Source organism: Punica granatum, chromosome 4 (genome assembly GCF_007655135.1).
Source record: "Punica granatum isolate Tunisia-2019 chromosome 4, ASM765513v2, whole genome shotgun sequence".
NCBI classification, from domain to species: domain Eukaryota; kingdom Viridiplantae; phylum Streptophyta; class Magnoliopsida; order Myrtales; family Lythraceae; genus Punica; species Punica granatum.
In genome coordinates, this window is record NC_045130.1 from 516599 (window position 1) to 532904 (window position 16306).

The window sequence follows — 16306 nt, forward strand, 5'->3', positions numbered from 1 at the left end:
GTTGATCTGCTAAGGCGTAAAAAGTTCTTTCAACTGTAAAATTTTTTCTTCCGCAAAATTTGAACTTAAGATTTATTTAAGCGAAACAGATATCAAATCACCTAAAATCAATTGGGCCACGTTCGTCAAAGTTTTAAATAAATAATTCATAAAACGATAATATAATAAAATAATATGATATAATATATATGTGTGTATATATATATATTCAGCCATAAAGAAAATCCATCGGGGGTTCTCTCAGGTGGATTCTGTTTCTGTATATCTTCTTCTTCCTAAGCGACCTCTGCTCTGCTTTTGCTCTGCCCTTCTCCAGTTCCCCTCCCTTTCCGAACCTTCGTTACATTACATAGTTAGAAGAGAAGAGATTAGAAGAGAAGAGAAGAGAAGAGAAGAGAAGAGCTTAATTTTGCGTTTTCGTTTGTGTTCGTGGTGTGTTATTATTTATTTCCGATGAAAAAGGATAATAACGCACCACAACTACAACAGCAGAAGAATAATAAGATCGATAATAATAATAGTACATGGGAATATCTCATCACCATGGTGAGCCATAGCATGAAGATCCCAATTACCTCTTCAAACCCATCATCTCCCTTCTCCCTCCCAAAATTCATCGTTTGGCTCTTCGCCTTCATCTCCATCGCCTACTTCTTCTACTCCCTCAAATTCGCCTTCTCCCCTCCCCCATGCATCCGCCCCTCCGAAGACGTCCTCAGTTTCAGTATCCTTCGCCCCCACCAGAAGACTCTCGGCCAGGTCCCTCGGCTTGAGATTGACAAGGAGAAGACGGGGTTGCAGCACCTGGTGTTCGGGATCGCTGCCTCCTCGAGGCTGTGGGATCGGAGGAAGGAGTACATCAAGCTGTGGTGGAAACCCCAGCACATGAAAGGCATCGTTTGGCTGGACCTCCCCGTCAAGAACAACACCGACCGGCGTCTCCTGCCCCAGCTCTTGATCTCCACCAACACTTCAAGGTCCGTGCCCTATTATTTTTAATTTTATTTCGCTAGCTTTAGTTTCGTTCAATCAAATTTCCTTTTGATTAATTATTTCATCCATCGGTCTTGCCGCAAATCGGAAGCATCAGTGAGTTCTATGCTTAATTAATGTTAGATTCCGCAATTTTCTGCTGCAATTTGTTAAAGACGATAAAATTTGGTCTCACAAAGTACGCACCGATCATTATATAAATTGACATTTGATCGCTTGTGTAGAGATTGCATAAAATAAGTGGAACGGATATTTGGCCAATCTGATTTGATATGATATTATAGATTGTGAATCTCCCTTTTCCTGCTTTTATTCCCTGTCGATTATATAATGTGGTGTTAAAAGAGTTCCATATTCCAATTCCAGCTGAATTATTATATTTAGAGAAATGGAATACTTGATGAAGTTCTCAATTTTCTTGTGTATAAATGATAGCAAATTAATAGCAAAAAAAGAAAAAAAAATGATAGCATATTAGCTTCTTGGGCATCAGAAAAGTTGTTGTTCCACTTGATTTTGGTTCATCGCATTAGTTAGTTTGTTTGTTTAATAGAGGCAAAGAAAAATATCGTTGTATACTATTATGAAGTAGAGTAGTTCTGCCGGCTTCTTCATTTGTTTAACCGCCGAGTAATAAGGAAGACGGTCCAAAACCTTGCCTAATTTAATTTAGGACGACTCCTGTTTCATTTCCAATTTCCATGTCTCCCCAGTTGTTATTATTATTATTATTATTATTATTATGCGATGCTAATTAGATGCATTTTCGATGTGTTGTGTTTGGATCACGTGTATGTGCTCGGACATCAGTTTCAAGTACAGCAACCCGAGGGGGCATCGGTCGGCAATACGGATATCGAGGATTGTGTCGGAGACACTGAGAGCGATGAGGTCGAGGGGGCAGGAGGATGGCATGAGGTGGCTGGTGATGGGGGACGATGACACAGTCTTTGTTCCGGAGAACCTGATCCGGGTGCTGTCCAAGTACGACCACAGTCAGATGTACTACATTGGCAGCTCCTCGGAGAGCCACCTCCAAAACATCTACTTCTCCTACAACATGGCCTTTGGGGGCGGCGGGTTTGCCATCAGCTACCCGCTCGCGCGGGCGTTGGAGAGGATGCAGGACCGCTGCATCAGAAGGTACCCGGGCCTCTACGGTTCGGATGATCGGATCCAGGCCTGCATGGCGGAGCTGGGCGTTCCACTGACCCGAGAGCCAGGCTTCCACCAGGTGACTACTCCTCCTCCTCTTCCTTCCAGTTCCACTTCCAATTTTTGACTCTCAATATATATATATATATATATTTTCTTACTGTGATTTGATTGTGTTATTGGATTAGAAGCTTAATAATTAATAATTAACAATCTGGTGTATAACAAAGAAGAAAAAGAATTACACCATGCTCGTGGGGTTCATATTGTAATCGAATAAAAAAAAAATTATTGTCCAACAATCTAGGAAATCGGACTAATTCCGATACTCAAAGGTAGGTTGAGAAGATTCTGGTAAAGTAATTAATTAAGTCCTTTCAGTTAGGTGATTAACTCCTTTTTTTTCCTTTCGTTGCATCGGAGAGTTAAGTCGAAGTGTGTAGTTGTCTTCCTAATTTGCTCATTAGAGTCAAATATTTGTCATTTCATTTTTGACCAAATAGACCGCTGATTGCGAGAGTGAGACAAATTGACAGAGTCAATTATCGCGGGGGTTGGGGGGGTCTTGAAAATGTTGGATTCTGCTGGTGCCATCGCGTTTGACGGGAGCTTTTGTACTTTTTCTCCGCGTGTCAGCTGTTACTTGTTTGGTTTTCTTTCTTAGGCCGCGTGTCACATATTAGTTTGCCCTTTCAAACTGAGTTACTCGCTTTATTTATTTATTTATTTAAATAAATAAAATAATTTAAAAAGAAAAAAAAAAGGGGAAAGCTTCTCTCCCACTCCCAGGCCCCAGTCAATTCTTTATTCAGAGAAGAGGTCACAAAAGGAGAAAAAGAAAATGCAGAAATCAGCCACCCACACAAGCTCCTTTTAATTTAGAAATAGACACGGTTTGAATCAATCAAATAGTTTGGGACATTTTCTCTCTTAAATAAAATGTCGGATTTGAATTTATAAATTGAAAAAATTTATAATTAGAAGTGTTTCATCTGTAGTAGTGATAATAATAATAATAATAATAATTATAGTAGTATTAGCAATATAAATTAATTTAAGTGGTTTGACATTTTTTGCCCTTTAAGCAAGAACTCGAGTCTGACTCTCGTGAATGGAAAAGTTTTACTCTTTAGTGATTTAATCCGACTTAAATTAAATCAATTAATTTTTTAGATATGGATATAAAAATTGCTAGAGTAGTATTTCCTATCCTAAACGGGAAGGGTCAAAATGTCTTATTAAACTGAGTTGTTTTCCAGTCCTTTTCAATTGTATGTCTATATGTATATGTGTACTGCCGAAAAATTCCCTGCTACCTACCTACCATCTTCTCTGAACCGTTCATAGTTTGAACCGTGTAGTGTCTATAGAAACCGCGTCAAAGGGAAAATAAAATTTCTGATATTCGTTTCCCTAAACTGAAAAACCTATTTTACTATTCATCCCTTCTAAGATCTCATTGACCAAAATCCCAAATTATGAGCTCATCGATGCCGACAATGGCGTCCTTTGCTCCTCCGTTTGATGCGATTGTCAATAGTCCATATTCTCTTCTTTCAAATAAAAATTTCATGATGACTCAATTTCTGTTATAATGCCTACCAAATACGATACGAATCAATGATTTTTTTTGTTTCCCTAAAAACTCTTAAAACCCTAAAATCAATGATTATATTGATTATAAGTCAGTATTTTCAACTAGCTTTATATAGTTAATTTTATGCTAGGCAACTGGTATTGGATCAGTTACCAAACCAAGGATTAGGGGGGGTAGTATTCCCGATTGAATTGAGATTCGATGGATTAGTATTCTCAGTCTGATTTCAATTGAGATTCGATGGATGTTGTTGAACCTGAAAAATGACAAGCTCTCTTTCTTTTATAAATCACCCATATGTAGAATTTTTTTTGGTTCTTTTTTTAATATAAAAAAAAAACAAAAAATCGAAGAAGAACTAGACAGTCGGCGTAATAGATGCTCAACTAAAGAAGAGGGGTAAACATTGCATAAAACCAAACAGAAATTGTCGGTAGAGTCGATGGATGGATGGATCGGATGATGGGTTGGGTATACACTAATAACAAGATTGTGTAAACGTGGCACTGAATTAGTGGGGACGATCCTGTTGTGCCGCATTGGGAGACTTGAATGAACATTTATGTGTCCGTCGTAGCTATTCCTAAATAAATGCGGTCCACATATAGTTGGCTTATTTGTTTGTCCACTTTGCTCGTTCGCCTGGTAGGTCAACTTCTCCTCCATTCATAACTACAACAATCACAACAACATTCCCACCCAAAGGACATTAAAACTATGCAATTAAATTAACCACCCCCACCCCCCCGGTAATCATTATGGTTTAGAATTTCATATCATTCAATAAAGAACAACAACATTAGTGTTGGTTTGGTTCACCCCCACTTCGTTAAAAGTACTTAATATTCAACAACAAACAAAAGAAATCAATACTTTCGCAGTCGTATATTACAGAGCATGTCAATTTCTAGCCTAATTAATTGGAAACAGAGTTCTTAATAAAACTAGCAATAATCTCTCTCTCTCTCTTCTTTTTTTTTTCTGTACGTATAGGTTTTTTGTTCTTGCCTTCTTTGATTAATTACGATTTTTTTTTCCTAGTATGATGTGTATGGGAACCTGTTTGGGCTTCTTGTGTCGCATCCAGTGACGCCTCTGGTCTCGCTCCACCACATAGACGTGGTTGAGCCCATATTCCCCAACATGGGCCGGTTGCAGGCGCTCCAACGCCTAATGAGCCCAATGAAATTGGACTCTGCCGGGCTCTTGCAGCAGTCCATTTGCTACGACAGGACCCGGAGCTGGACCGTATCTGTCTCGTGGGGCTACGCTGTCCAGGTACTCCGAGGCATATACTTGCCCCGGGACCTCGAGATTCCCTCCCGCACGTTCCTCCATTGGTACAAGAGAGCGGATCAGACCGGGTTCTCGTTCAACACCCGGCCCGTCAGCAGGAACCCCTGCCAGAAGCCATCAGTGTATTTCCTGTCCAATGCTCTCTATAATCCGGGTAAAAATGAGACCGCCAGCGAGTACGTCAGGAAATGGGCCTCGGACCCGAACTGCAAGTGGAAGATGGCCGACCCGTCGAGGATCCAAAGAGTGGAGGTGTACAAGAAACCTGATCCGAATCTTTGGGAAAAGGTATGCGATTCGTGCTGTGAAATTAGTTAATAATTTATTAATTTTTAAAAGTCTGGGATGATTTTATATATAATAGAACTTGGAATTACAATTAATATGTTGTCCAATATTGAAATATGGCTGGTGCGTTGTTTCTGAATAGGCTCCAAGGAGGAATTGCTGCAGGGTAATGCCCACGAAGAAGGGGAACACTATGGTGATCAATGTGGGAGTTTGCGGAGAAGACGAGGTTGTCGAATTATGATATATATATATATATATATGTATCATATCAGATTGTTGAGCCTGCCGTGCCGTGCCCCCTCCCATCATTAAACGACTTAAATTGGTGGAAATCGGCCGCCGATTTAATCGGTGACATCGATCACTCAGCTAATTACTATGCGTCGTCTAAAATCATGATTAAGCCATTTTACTTATCCTTTTTATTAGGATACCATCGCATTATATATATAACTTAATTACCCAAAAAAAATACGACATTTACAATATTTTTTAGCACGATATTTCGGAAATATCACAAAAAGCACGATATTTCATTTTAGTTTCAAATCTTGTATGGCGTTAAATTTTCGTCAATTTTAACGGTAGTGTCTCGTGTCGTAATGTTATTGAATACGTGGGTCTCATATTTTTATTTAAGGCTTAATTACCAAAAAAAAGTACGATCTCTACATTTTTTTTTTAAATTTCAGTTCGATGTTTCGTTTTAGTTCTAAATCTAATACGAAGTTAAAATTTTTCGTCAATTTTAACCATACTGTCTCATGTTGCAAAGTTATTGGATGAGTATGTTCCGCATTTTTTAATTAAAAAATTTCTGAAATTTTTTTAAAAAGGGAAAAGGGGCTTTTGATTTATTTAGGGTCTCCTTTTCCGATGGTGGTGACCTCAACTGCAGTCACCACCACCCTATTGGGGTTGGCGGAGATGAAGGGGGTCACTGCGGACCCGATTGGAGCGGTGGTGGCCACAGTTGAGGTCACCACTGCGGACCCCTCTCCTCCTTCGGGACCTCAGTCGATTTTTCCTTTTCTTTTTAAAGTTTCAGAAACTTTTTAATTAAATAAAATTGCGGGGTTTACTCATCCAAGTTAAAATTGATAAAAAATTCAACGTAGTGCTAAATTTTAGATTAAAACGAAAGGTTGTGTTAAAATAAGAAAAAAATATAAATGTTGTGTTTTTTTGGGTAATTAAGCCTTAAATAAAAAACATGAGACCCACTCATCCAATAACATTACGGCACATGGTCCTGCCATTAAAATTGACGGAAAATTTAACGTCGTACTAAATTTGAAAATAAAGGATAGGTCATGCTTATCGGTGCAATTTTTAAAAGATCATGCTAGAATTAGAAGAAAAGTGTAAAGATGGTGTTTTTTCAAATAATTAAGCCTATAGATCGATTCTTTTCTTCCGCAGGTTAATTATACAGGAGACCTCTATCTCGCTCTCTTGCTTATCGGACGATTATATAATTACATATTATTGCTGGGGATTATTACTTGAGAGGAAACTGTGGATCGAATTCTATCCGGAATTATTAGATTTGGAACTATATATATAAGTTTACATCCTCCATGTAAATTCAGTTCCTTGAGATTTTTTGGATTTATTCAACATCTCGTCTGCCATTGCTGCTGCTGGGAGTATGGAGATCTCTGCTCTCGCGCATGAGTCCCTGCATGGTTTTGATTTTAATTTTAACTAGCTTATAAGGCCCGGGCATTGCCGCATGTCAAGATATATAACATTTAATCATAAATATGTAATCAAGTATCTCCATAAATTTGTAACCTAATTTTTGTATAAATATAAGTAACACAATGGATTTAGTTATCATCATTCTAATATAACAAATTAACTTCGAATAAGTATCTTTTGAACTACTAAAACTTATTAAATATTTATATTATTCATATATTATTGAAATTTAATGCATCTTCTTTTTTTAATCATATAACTTAATTTAATATTATTAATATATTATTGAAATTAATGTATCATCTTATTTTATTTTATTTTTGTGTTTAGGATGGGTCGCTTGTTCATGTGTTATGTATCATCATTTGATTAAAATTTTTGAATACTTCTTAGTTGTTTATGTATACAAATATTTCAGTTCTAATAGATTCTTTTCAAAATAAAAATAAGCTATTAAATTCAAGAATCTCTTATAGTTATATATAAATAAAGATGTATATTATTTTTCCAGTCATTAAAAACGCGCTATCACTATGCCGATATTTATTTTTATTGTTCTCTTTGTTTCATTTTTATTTGTTTATAAAGAAAATAAAAACACGCGTGAGAGTTTGAAAGTGGGGCGTACTAGCCCCTCCATTCAAATGGGGACATGTTTTAATTATTTTAAGGAGTTTTTTGGTTTTAGAATTTTTAAGAATTAAACAATTTATTAATATAATACATTTACAAAAAAAGGACAATAAATAGATAGATGGTTAAAAATTTGAAAAACCCAAAAAATATTTTAAAAAATTAGGGATCTAGAGGTGGCTTTGGGTGGGATGAGAATGGGATAAGACGGATATTTCTTGCTCATTATCAGACAGTTTGATTGAGGAGATGTACATAAGAAGCATTCGTATCAAAGATGGGCATTCCTTATTTTTATTTAACAAAGTGAGAATAGTTCCGTGATTTTAGCTAGGTGATTGTTGAATCTCTTAATTGAATTGCAATTCAACTAAACTCGACCCAATCTTTTACTTAAAGGATTGAGCCGAATACAAAGATGCTATTATAATTATAAAATATACACACATATCTATATATATTTATAGTGTGTTTGGTTTTAGAGTTGAGTTGAATTTTGTTTTAATTGATTTGTAATGATTGTGATGTTGAATTATGAGAAAAGTGTGAAAAAGTAATTATTGTATTGTTGAATTGTAAAAAAGTCCTGAATAGTTGAGCCCCTTCTTCTTCCCCCTTGAATTGCTCGTTCCCCCCTTGCCGCCCCCTGCCCCCGTCCTCCTTGTGTTATTGACTTTTGTTGTGTAGTGAGTATAGTTAAAGTTATAATTCCCTCTTAAAATAGATTAGGAAATCAAACGGGCCAAATTGTATATCTATATACTTCGCTATATGGGCTCTTCTTTCTCATAAGGTTCACCTCTTCCGCGTGGTTTAATGAGCGATGAGAACGGAATTTGTTTTCATTTCTTTAAATGATTTTTATTTTAATAATTTTTTGTCATATTATAAAATTTCATTGGACCTGTAAGTTATTAGACAGTTTCCAATTCAAAAGCTCGAACATCCATCCTCGCATGCTGACGCATTGGCCATCATATGTCACGTGCTACTAAACGTCCATCATCAACAATTGAGTACGGCTCGGATATCCTCTTCCGTACTCGGGCGACAGGAGACAAATTGAACACGAGGAGAGCACACTCATCTGCTCTCGGGTTTACTTGCCACAAGACTCACGCTCGTCCACACTCGGGTCTAGACTAATATGAGGCGTTTTTTTGGTTGCCTCAATATTGAACTTGGCGCCGTGTGAGTCTATACGAGCGTGTAGAAGTATAACTCGCTCTGATATTACATAAATTTTAACTGGACATGTAAAGTATTACATCTCTAAATTGAGACTAATAAGTTATAAAAATTAATCTCTTATAAATTATATTATTAATATAATACATTTACAAAAAAAGGACAATAAATAGATAGATGGTTAAAAAATTGAAAAACCCAAAAAAGATTAAAAAAATTAGGGATCTAGAGGTGACTTTGGGTGGGATGAGAATGGGATAAGTCGGATATGTCTTGCTCATTATCAGACAGTTTGATCGAGGAGATGTACATAAGAAGCATTCGTATCAAAGATGGGCATTCCTTATTTTTATTTAACAAAGTGAGAATAGTTCCGTGATTTTAGCTAGGTGATTGTTGAATCTCTTAATTGAATTGCAATTCAACTAAACTCGACCCAATCTTTTACTTAAAGGATTGAGCCGAATACAAAGATGCTATTATAATTATAAAATATACACACATATATATAATATATTTATAGTGTGTTTGGTTTTAGAGTTGAGTTGAATTTTGTTTTTAATTGATTTGTAATGATTGTGATGTTGAATTATGAGAAAAGTGTGAAAAAGTAATTATTGTATTGTTGAATTGTAAAAAAAGTAATGAATAGTTGAGAAAATTTATTATTAAAAATTGAATTGATAGTTAAAAAAATTGAAGAAAAATGAAAAAGTAATAATTGTGTTATTGACTTTTGTTGTGTAGTGAGTATAGTTAAAGTTATAATTAAAATCTTAAAATTAGATTAGGAAATCAAACGGGCCAAATTGTATATCTATATACTTCGCTATATGGGCTCTTCTTTCTCATAAGGTTCACCTCTTACGCGTGGTTTAATGAGCGATGAGAACGGAATTTGTTTTCATTTCTTTAAATGATTTTTATTTTAATAATTTTTTGTCATATTATAAAATTTCATTGGACCTATAAGTTATTAGACAGTTTCCAATTCAAAAGCTCGAACATCCATCCTCGCATGCTGACGCATTGGCCATCATATGTCACGTGCTACTAAACGTCCATCATCAACAATTGAGTACGGCTCGGATATCCTCTTCCGTACTCGGGCGACGGGAGACAAATTGAACACGAGGAGAGCACACTCATCTGCTCTCGGGTTTACTTGCCACAAGACTCACGCTCGTCCACACTCGGGTCTAGACTAATATGAGGCGTTTTTTTGGTTGCCTCAATATTGAACTTGGCGCCGTGTGAGTCTATACGAGCGTGTAGAAGTATAACTCGCTCTGATATTACATAAATTTTAACTGGACATGTAAAGTATTACATCTCTAATTGAGACTAAAATAAGTTATAAAAATTAATCTCTTATAAATTATATTATTAATATAATACATTTACAAAAAAAGGACAATAAATAGATAGATGGTTAAAAAATTGAAAAACCCAAAAAAGATTAAAAAAATTAGGGATCTAGAGGTGACTTTGGGTGGGATGAGAATGGGATAAGTCGGATATGTCTTGCTCATTATCAGACAGTTTGATTGAGGAGATGTACATAAGAAGCATTTGTATCAAAGATGGGCATTCCTTATTTTTATTTAACAAAGTGCGAATAGTTCCGTGATTTTAGCTAGGTGATTGTTGAATCTCTTAATTGAATTGCAATTCAACTAAACTCGGCCCAATCTTTTACTTATGAGTTTTTACCTAAAATGACTCATGCCTTAACAGTTTTTGTCAAAACTATTATATGTTTTTTTTGTCAAATCAATCCCATGGTTTACTTTTTGCATCAAATCTATCTCGGCGTTATCTTTTCCGTCGACATCTAACGGCCGTATTGACGTGGCAAGTGGAGGGATAGTGGGCCACACTTGCCACGTGGATGCCACGTCAGCATGGCCGTTAGATGTCGACGAAAAAGATAATGTCATGATAGATTTGATGCAAAAAGTAAATCATGTGATAGATTTGATAAAAAAAAAGCATATGATAGAGTTGACAAAACGGTTAAATCATAGACCATTTTAGGTAAATTCTCATTTTACTAAAAGGATTGAGCCAAATACAAAGATGCTATTATAATTATAAATATACATATATATATATATATACACGCATAGTATATTTGGACTCTATATCTATATATACAATACTTCGCTGAAATTATTAACTATTCACAAGTTTCGAACCTGAGATATGTTTAAGGGGAACAAGTGTCAAACCATTTCAATTAATCTACGTTGATTGCAATATGTATATTTTAAGAAAACAGTGATGTCCGAGCAAAAATTAACAAAAAATAAATAACAAAAAGTCATTTGCACAGTTGAAATATAATGTCCATATTAATGTTATTTCTACCTACAGTCGCTTTAATAAAATCATATCATGAGCATATCACGCCCGTCCTCAATAATCGAGTAGGACTATGATATCCTCTTCCGTACTTGGACGACGGGGGACAAACTGAACACGAGGAAGGCACACTCATCCGCTCTCGGGTTTACTTGCCATGAGACTCATGCTCATCCACACTCATGTCTAGATTAATATGAGGCGTTCTTTTGGCTGCCTCAATATTGAACTTGGCGCCGTGTGAGTTTATACGAGCTCGTAGAAGTATAATTTGCTTTGATATTATATAAATTTCAACTGGACGTGTAAAGTAGTACATCTCTAAGTTGAGACTAATAGGTTATAAAAACCAATTTCTTATAAATTATAATTGACCTTTGAGCTTAGTCACATATTACCATTAGATCTATTAAATTTTGCATGATACAACCTAACCTATCTAAAAATAAGCACCGTGCATCCTCGGTCTAATTTCCTACAACTTTTCGGGCCGAATTAAGTCACGGGCATCTCATGTGACTTTTTTAAGGGCAAAAGAGTACATTTCTTAATAAAAAGAATCAGATTTGATTGGATTGAAAAGAAAAAAAGGAAAAAAAATTTATGAAACCAAAATTAAAATCACAAGATAGGGAAATCAATCTGACCTCTAATCCCTCGTTCGTCATCTTCATGAAGGAAAATCCCTCTGCCCGATCCCTTATCAATCACGGAAGCAAATAATCATCGCTCTCCCACAATGGTTGGAAGGTATCATCGTGCGCGAGATTTACGTCGCTTCTCTGTTGATTTTTCAAACAAGAATTCTAGGTATTTTGAGCTCATGATTCTAAATTCGAAATTTTAGGGCTTTGTGACATCACAACTCACTTGATATCAAGTGAATCCTGATGACACCCAGTGGGCCCTAACAACAAACAAAGTCAAACGGTAACGATATCATCCACGATGGTTTCATAGAGAGAAGATTAATATAGAACATAACTGAAGGTAATGATACAACTAATTTATGCGTAAAAATTATGAAATTTTTACTGATAATATGATCTAGGTTTTTCAAAGTATCTAATTACATAACTATAATTGCAATATAATATATGAATTTGAAGTTGTCTACTAATTTTATGTGAAGGAATTTTATTTGCCGTTGGGATCCAAATTCACTAAAATTATCTAGCGGTCGTGAAGTCCATGCCTAAGCAAAATTAGTTTCGATGATCAGCAAGTTAACGTAACCTTGCATTTTCACTAAAAAGACAAATACGTTTGTGATATTTCGAATAAAAAAAAGACTTAATTAAATTGGTGATAAATTAATTGAAATAGCTTTGTATAATGTGAATTTAATTTTTAAGTGATTCAGTACTTATTTCCCTTAAGTAAAGTTTTATGTGTGAGTATTATGATAAGAGAAAATCACAATTATAGGCCGATGTCACTTGGATTTAGATTAATCGAACCCATTCGACTTTCAGATGGTAAATGGTGCACACCGAGAAAAATAGTATACTTAATTTAAATAAAAAATTTAACATAATTTTTTTTACAAGAATAAATGACGTTTGTAATGCCACAAAAAAAAAAGAACTTAAAGTGGTGATAAATTAATTGAAATAGGCATTTTACAACGCGAGTTAGTTATCAGTATTTCAATTTTGTTCCCTTTAGGTAATGTCAAGTGCGAGTCTTGTAATCGTAGAAAATCAATGATTTTAGCCCAATATAGCTCGAATTCAAATTCATCAGACCCATTCGACTTTTGAATAGTAGTTGATACACATTGAAAAAAATATTACACTTAAATTAGATAAAAATTTAAATTAATAAATAAAAAACAATGGTTGTGAGTGCGAAAATTCACCCTACGTGCCACTTCCTTAAATAATATCTTCGATGTGATTTTTGTGATTAGAGAGAACCCATAATTGTAGACCAATACCACTCAAATTTAGATTAATCGTATCCATTCGGTTTTTAGATGGTAAGTGATACGCACTGGACAAACTATTATACTTATATTAAATAAAAAATTTAAAATTAAATTAAAAAAAGGAAGGAAGGATGTGGGTGAGATTTAGGAAATCTACCATTCTCCCTCTCTTGTGCATATGGACCTGTTTTATTTTTTTCTATAATATAATATAATTCTTTTTTATCTTTTAATCTATTCTGTGTATATTGTTCATCGATAAATCCTTCCTAACACTTTCAATTAAAGAAGTTTATATATATATATATATAATATATTATATAATGTGCGCGCGCGTGGGTGTATATATATATAATCATGATTCTGGGCTAAATTGTATACTGCATACGTATAGAAATTCTAAAATAATGGATGTATTGTATAACAGATTAATAAATGGTCGACTTACGATTTTCATTTCCCCAAATATTTCCTTTAATTATATATACAGGTTGATGGATCTAATTAAAAATTGGTGATTTTACGACGGTTGATTAAAAAAACAACTATCGTGATTGTTTTTAAACCATTAGATTTTAATATATAAGACCTGAATCATATACGCGTCTAGATTTTTGTAACATGAAGATCCCCTAACTATATTTTTATTTTTGATGTTTTTGGCCATGGATATTTTCCGATGATGCTAAGTTGCGTCCGAGAATTAAACCGGACCATTCTGACTTGTTCAATTAAAAAAATAATTTTATAATTTTCAAAAAAAAAAAAAAGATTAATATGATTATCGCATTAAAGGGGTCGTTGATGTTCAATATTTGATCTTATACTTGTTCAACTAAACCCTAACATTAATCAATACGCTTATCGTATTACGAGATTAATATGCTTATAAAAAAAAAAGTTTCAAAATCGAAAACTCTTCCCTGTTTGGATTCCCAAACACTTAATTTTAATTTTAACTCAACACACTACACAACAAAAACACACATTTCTCAAGTCAAAAATTTTAACTTTTAACTTTAACTAAACACACTACACAACAAAAACACACGTTTCCCAAGTCAAATTTATAATCACATCTCATTTGTCCTTTTCCACAATCAAAATCAAAATCAAAATCAAAATTAAAGTTATTTTAACTCTGAATTCAAATGTACCCTAACATTCAATGAATCTTCGACTTTCGATCTTCTCCTCCCAAGCCCCAATCTGTGATACGGATGCCTGGGCCGAGGCCGGTGCCGTCAACGCTCCCCTCTTGCCGTCGCCCACCGGCCTCTCGGCCCCGCTCATAATCTCTCTGTCTTCCCTCTCTGCCTCCCCCACCTCATCCTTCGAGGCCTTCCTCTACCGTTCCAACAACTCTGCTGTCTCGCTCGTGCCTTCTCCGACCACGGCCTCCGCTCATCCCCTGCCCGAGCCTCCTGAGCGGGCCCAGATAAACGACGGCTCGTCTCATGTCCTCGTAATATGTTGTTGGGTGCTCAGTTGAGATGTCAAATAGGAGATTGTCCTTGAAGTTCTCCCACACCACACCGCTACCCGACTCCTCTATCCGCACTAAAAAGAAGACAAAAATTAATTTCATACAGAAAGAAAAAGGGAAAAATAGCTCATTGGCAAAGTACAAGTTCACATCAGAGACAATTTCCAGAATCGGGAGATTCAAACCACTAGTTAGATTCTCCATGATGAGTACCTTGCATATAACCGTCTTCAGGGTCCCTCAGGTTTAATTGCAAATTTGGTTCGAATCGTTTTGGGAGCGACCCAACGTTGTCGAAAAGATTCGTGGTCGAAGCTATAGAAAGGAAAAGTATGGGTAGAGAATCTTTGTGTTATAGAAATACGAACATGTGTACTGTCAAGATTTTAAATAGTAAAATCTAACTATTGAAATAAAAATAATCATGATGGTTATTTTTGTTATCAACCGTGACAACATCACCCAATTAAGAATAGGAAAAGCATCATGCATTAGTAAGGACCGAATCCGAAAGTTTTAGATTGTAGGTCAGCAATTTGTATCATTGCACTAAATCTCCTTCTCCTCTCGGGAGTTTCTTTTTGTTTGTTCTGCTTGACTCTCACAAACTCATTATGTATGCGTGCTTATTATAAATTCCAAGTGATCACTTGGAATTTCTTTATTATGTCTCCTTCTTCTCTCATCGTGAGATTGTTTCCCTAGGAAATCTGCTGGGTCATGGGGCACGAGAGAATTGGAATGTCAAACTTAAGATGTCAATTACGTAATTTGAGAGACTAAAATAAAGAGGGCCGGGGCCTGCAAATTAATTATATTATTATACAAAGTATAAATGCAAATAAATAAATTTGCAAATGTAATGGAATAAATATCTTTATCTTTATATGTATGGTAGTAACACATGTAGCCGGGACTCCTGTCAAAATGTCAATGAAGAGAATGGTAATTGGCCACGCGTTGCCACGCTTGAAGCACACCCACACCCCACAAAAGCTAAAGCCCCAACACAAGCCCTTCATCAATCATCATGCCATTCCATTGCATGGCATTAGTTTCCTCGAACTATTACAACTCATGGAAATCATCCCCGCGCCGCCCCCCCCCCCCCCCCCCCCCCCCCCCCCCCCCCGGATGAGATCATCCATTCCATCCCAAAACTTATCATTTCTGATCAGATAAGTCAAATTGCACTAAATGGGGTCTGAAAATCTGGTTGCCGCTTGTAATTAATAATTACCTCCTGACCTGTATATTGGCTGGAAACTTGCCATTTTGAAGGGGTCAAACAAATACAGATTATTCACCTTCCAATGATAATCTCGTTCCTCTTTTGGCCGAAGAACCAAATTGATGTTCATTATTTCGGTTTTTTTTTTGTCATTGTTAATCATGTATGCGAATTGCAAACAACTCCTCGATCGCTGGTGTATTCAACGAGACGATCTATCACACACACACGCGCTCATATATATATATATATATATATATATCTGCCTACCATTTGCATAGTAATTATGGTTTTGGCGAATATGTGTTAATAGATATTGATTGATCTGTAAAACCGTTGATATATAAAGTTGATCTAAGCAACGGTTGATGTATAAAGGAAACATTTTTGAACTCTATTGGAGCGGAGACCAATAATATTTTACACTAAAATGAAGAA

General features: G+C 35.6%; 1 protein-coding gene across 1 annotated transcript; it reads left to right on the forward strand.

Moving 5' to 3' along the window:
* Positions 1-217: 217 nt before the first annotated feature.
* Positions 218-5820, forward strand: LOC116204023. The gene is made up of 4 exons (XM_031536052.1): positions 218-977; positions 1804-2227; positions 4787-5329; positions 5472-5820. The coding sequence occupies exons 1-4, from the start codon at positions 454-456 to the stop codon at positions 5571-5573; spliced, it is 1593 nt and encodes a 530-aa protein (XP_031391912.1). The 5' UTR covers positions 218-453; the 3' UTR covers positions 5574-5820.
* Positions 5821-16306: the final 10486 nt, after the last annotated feature.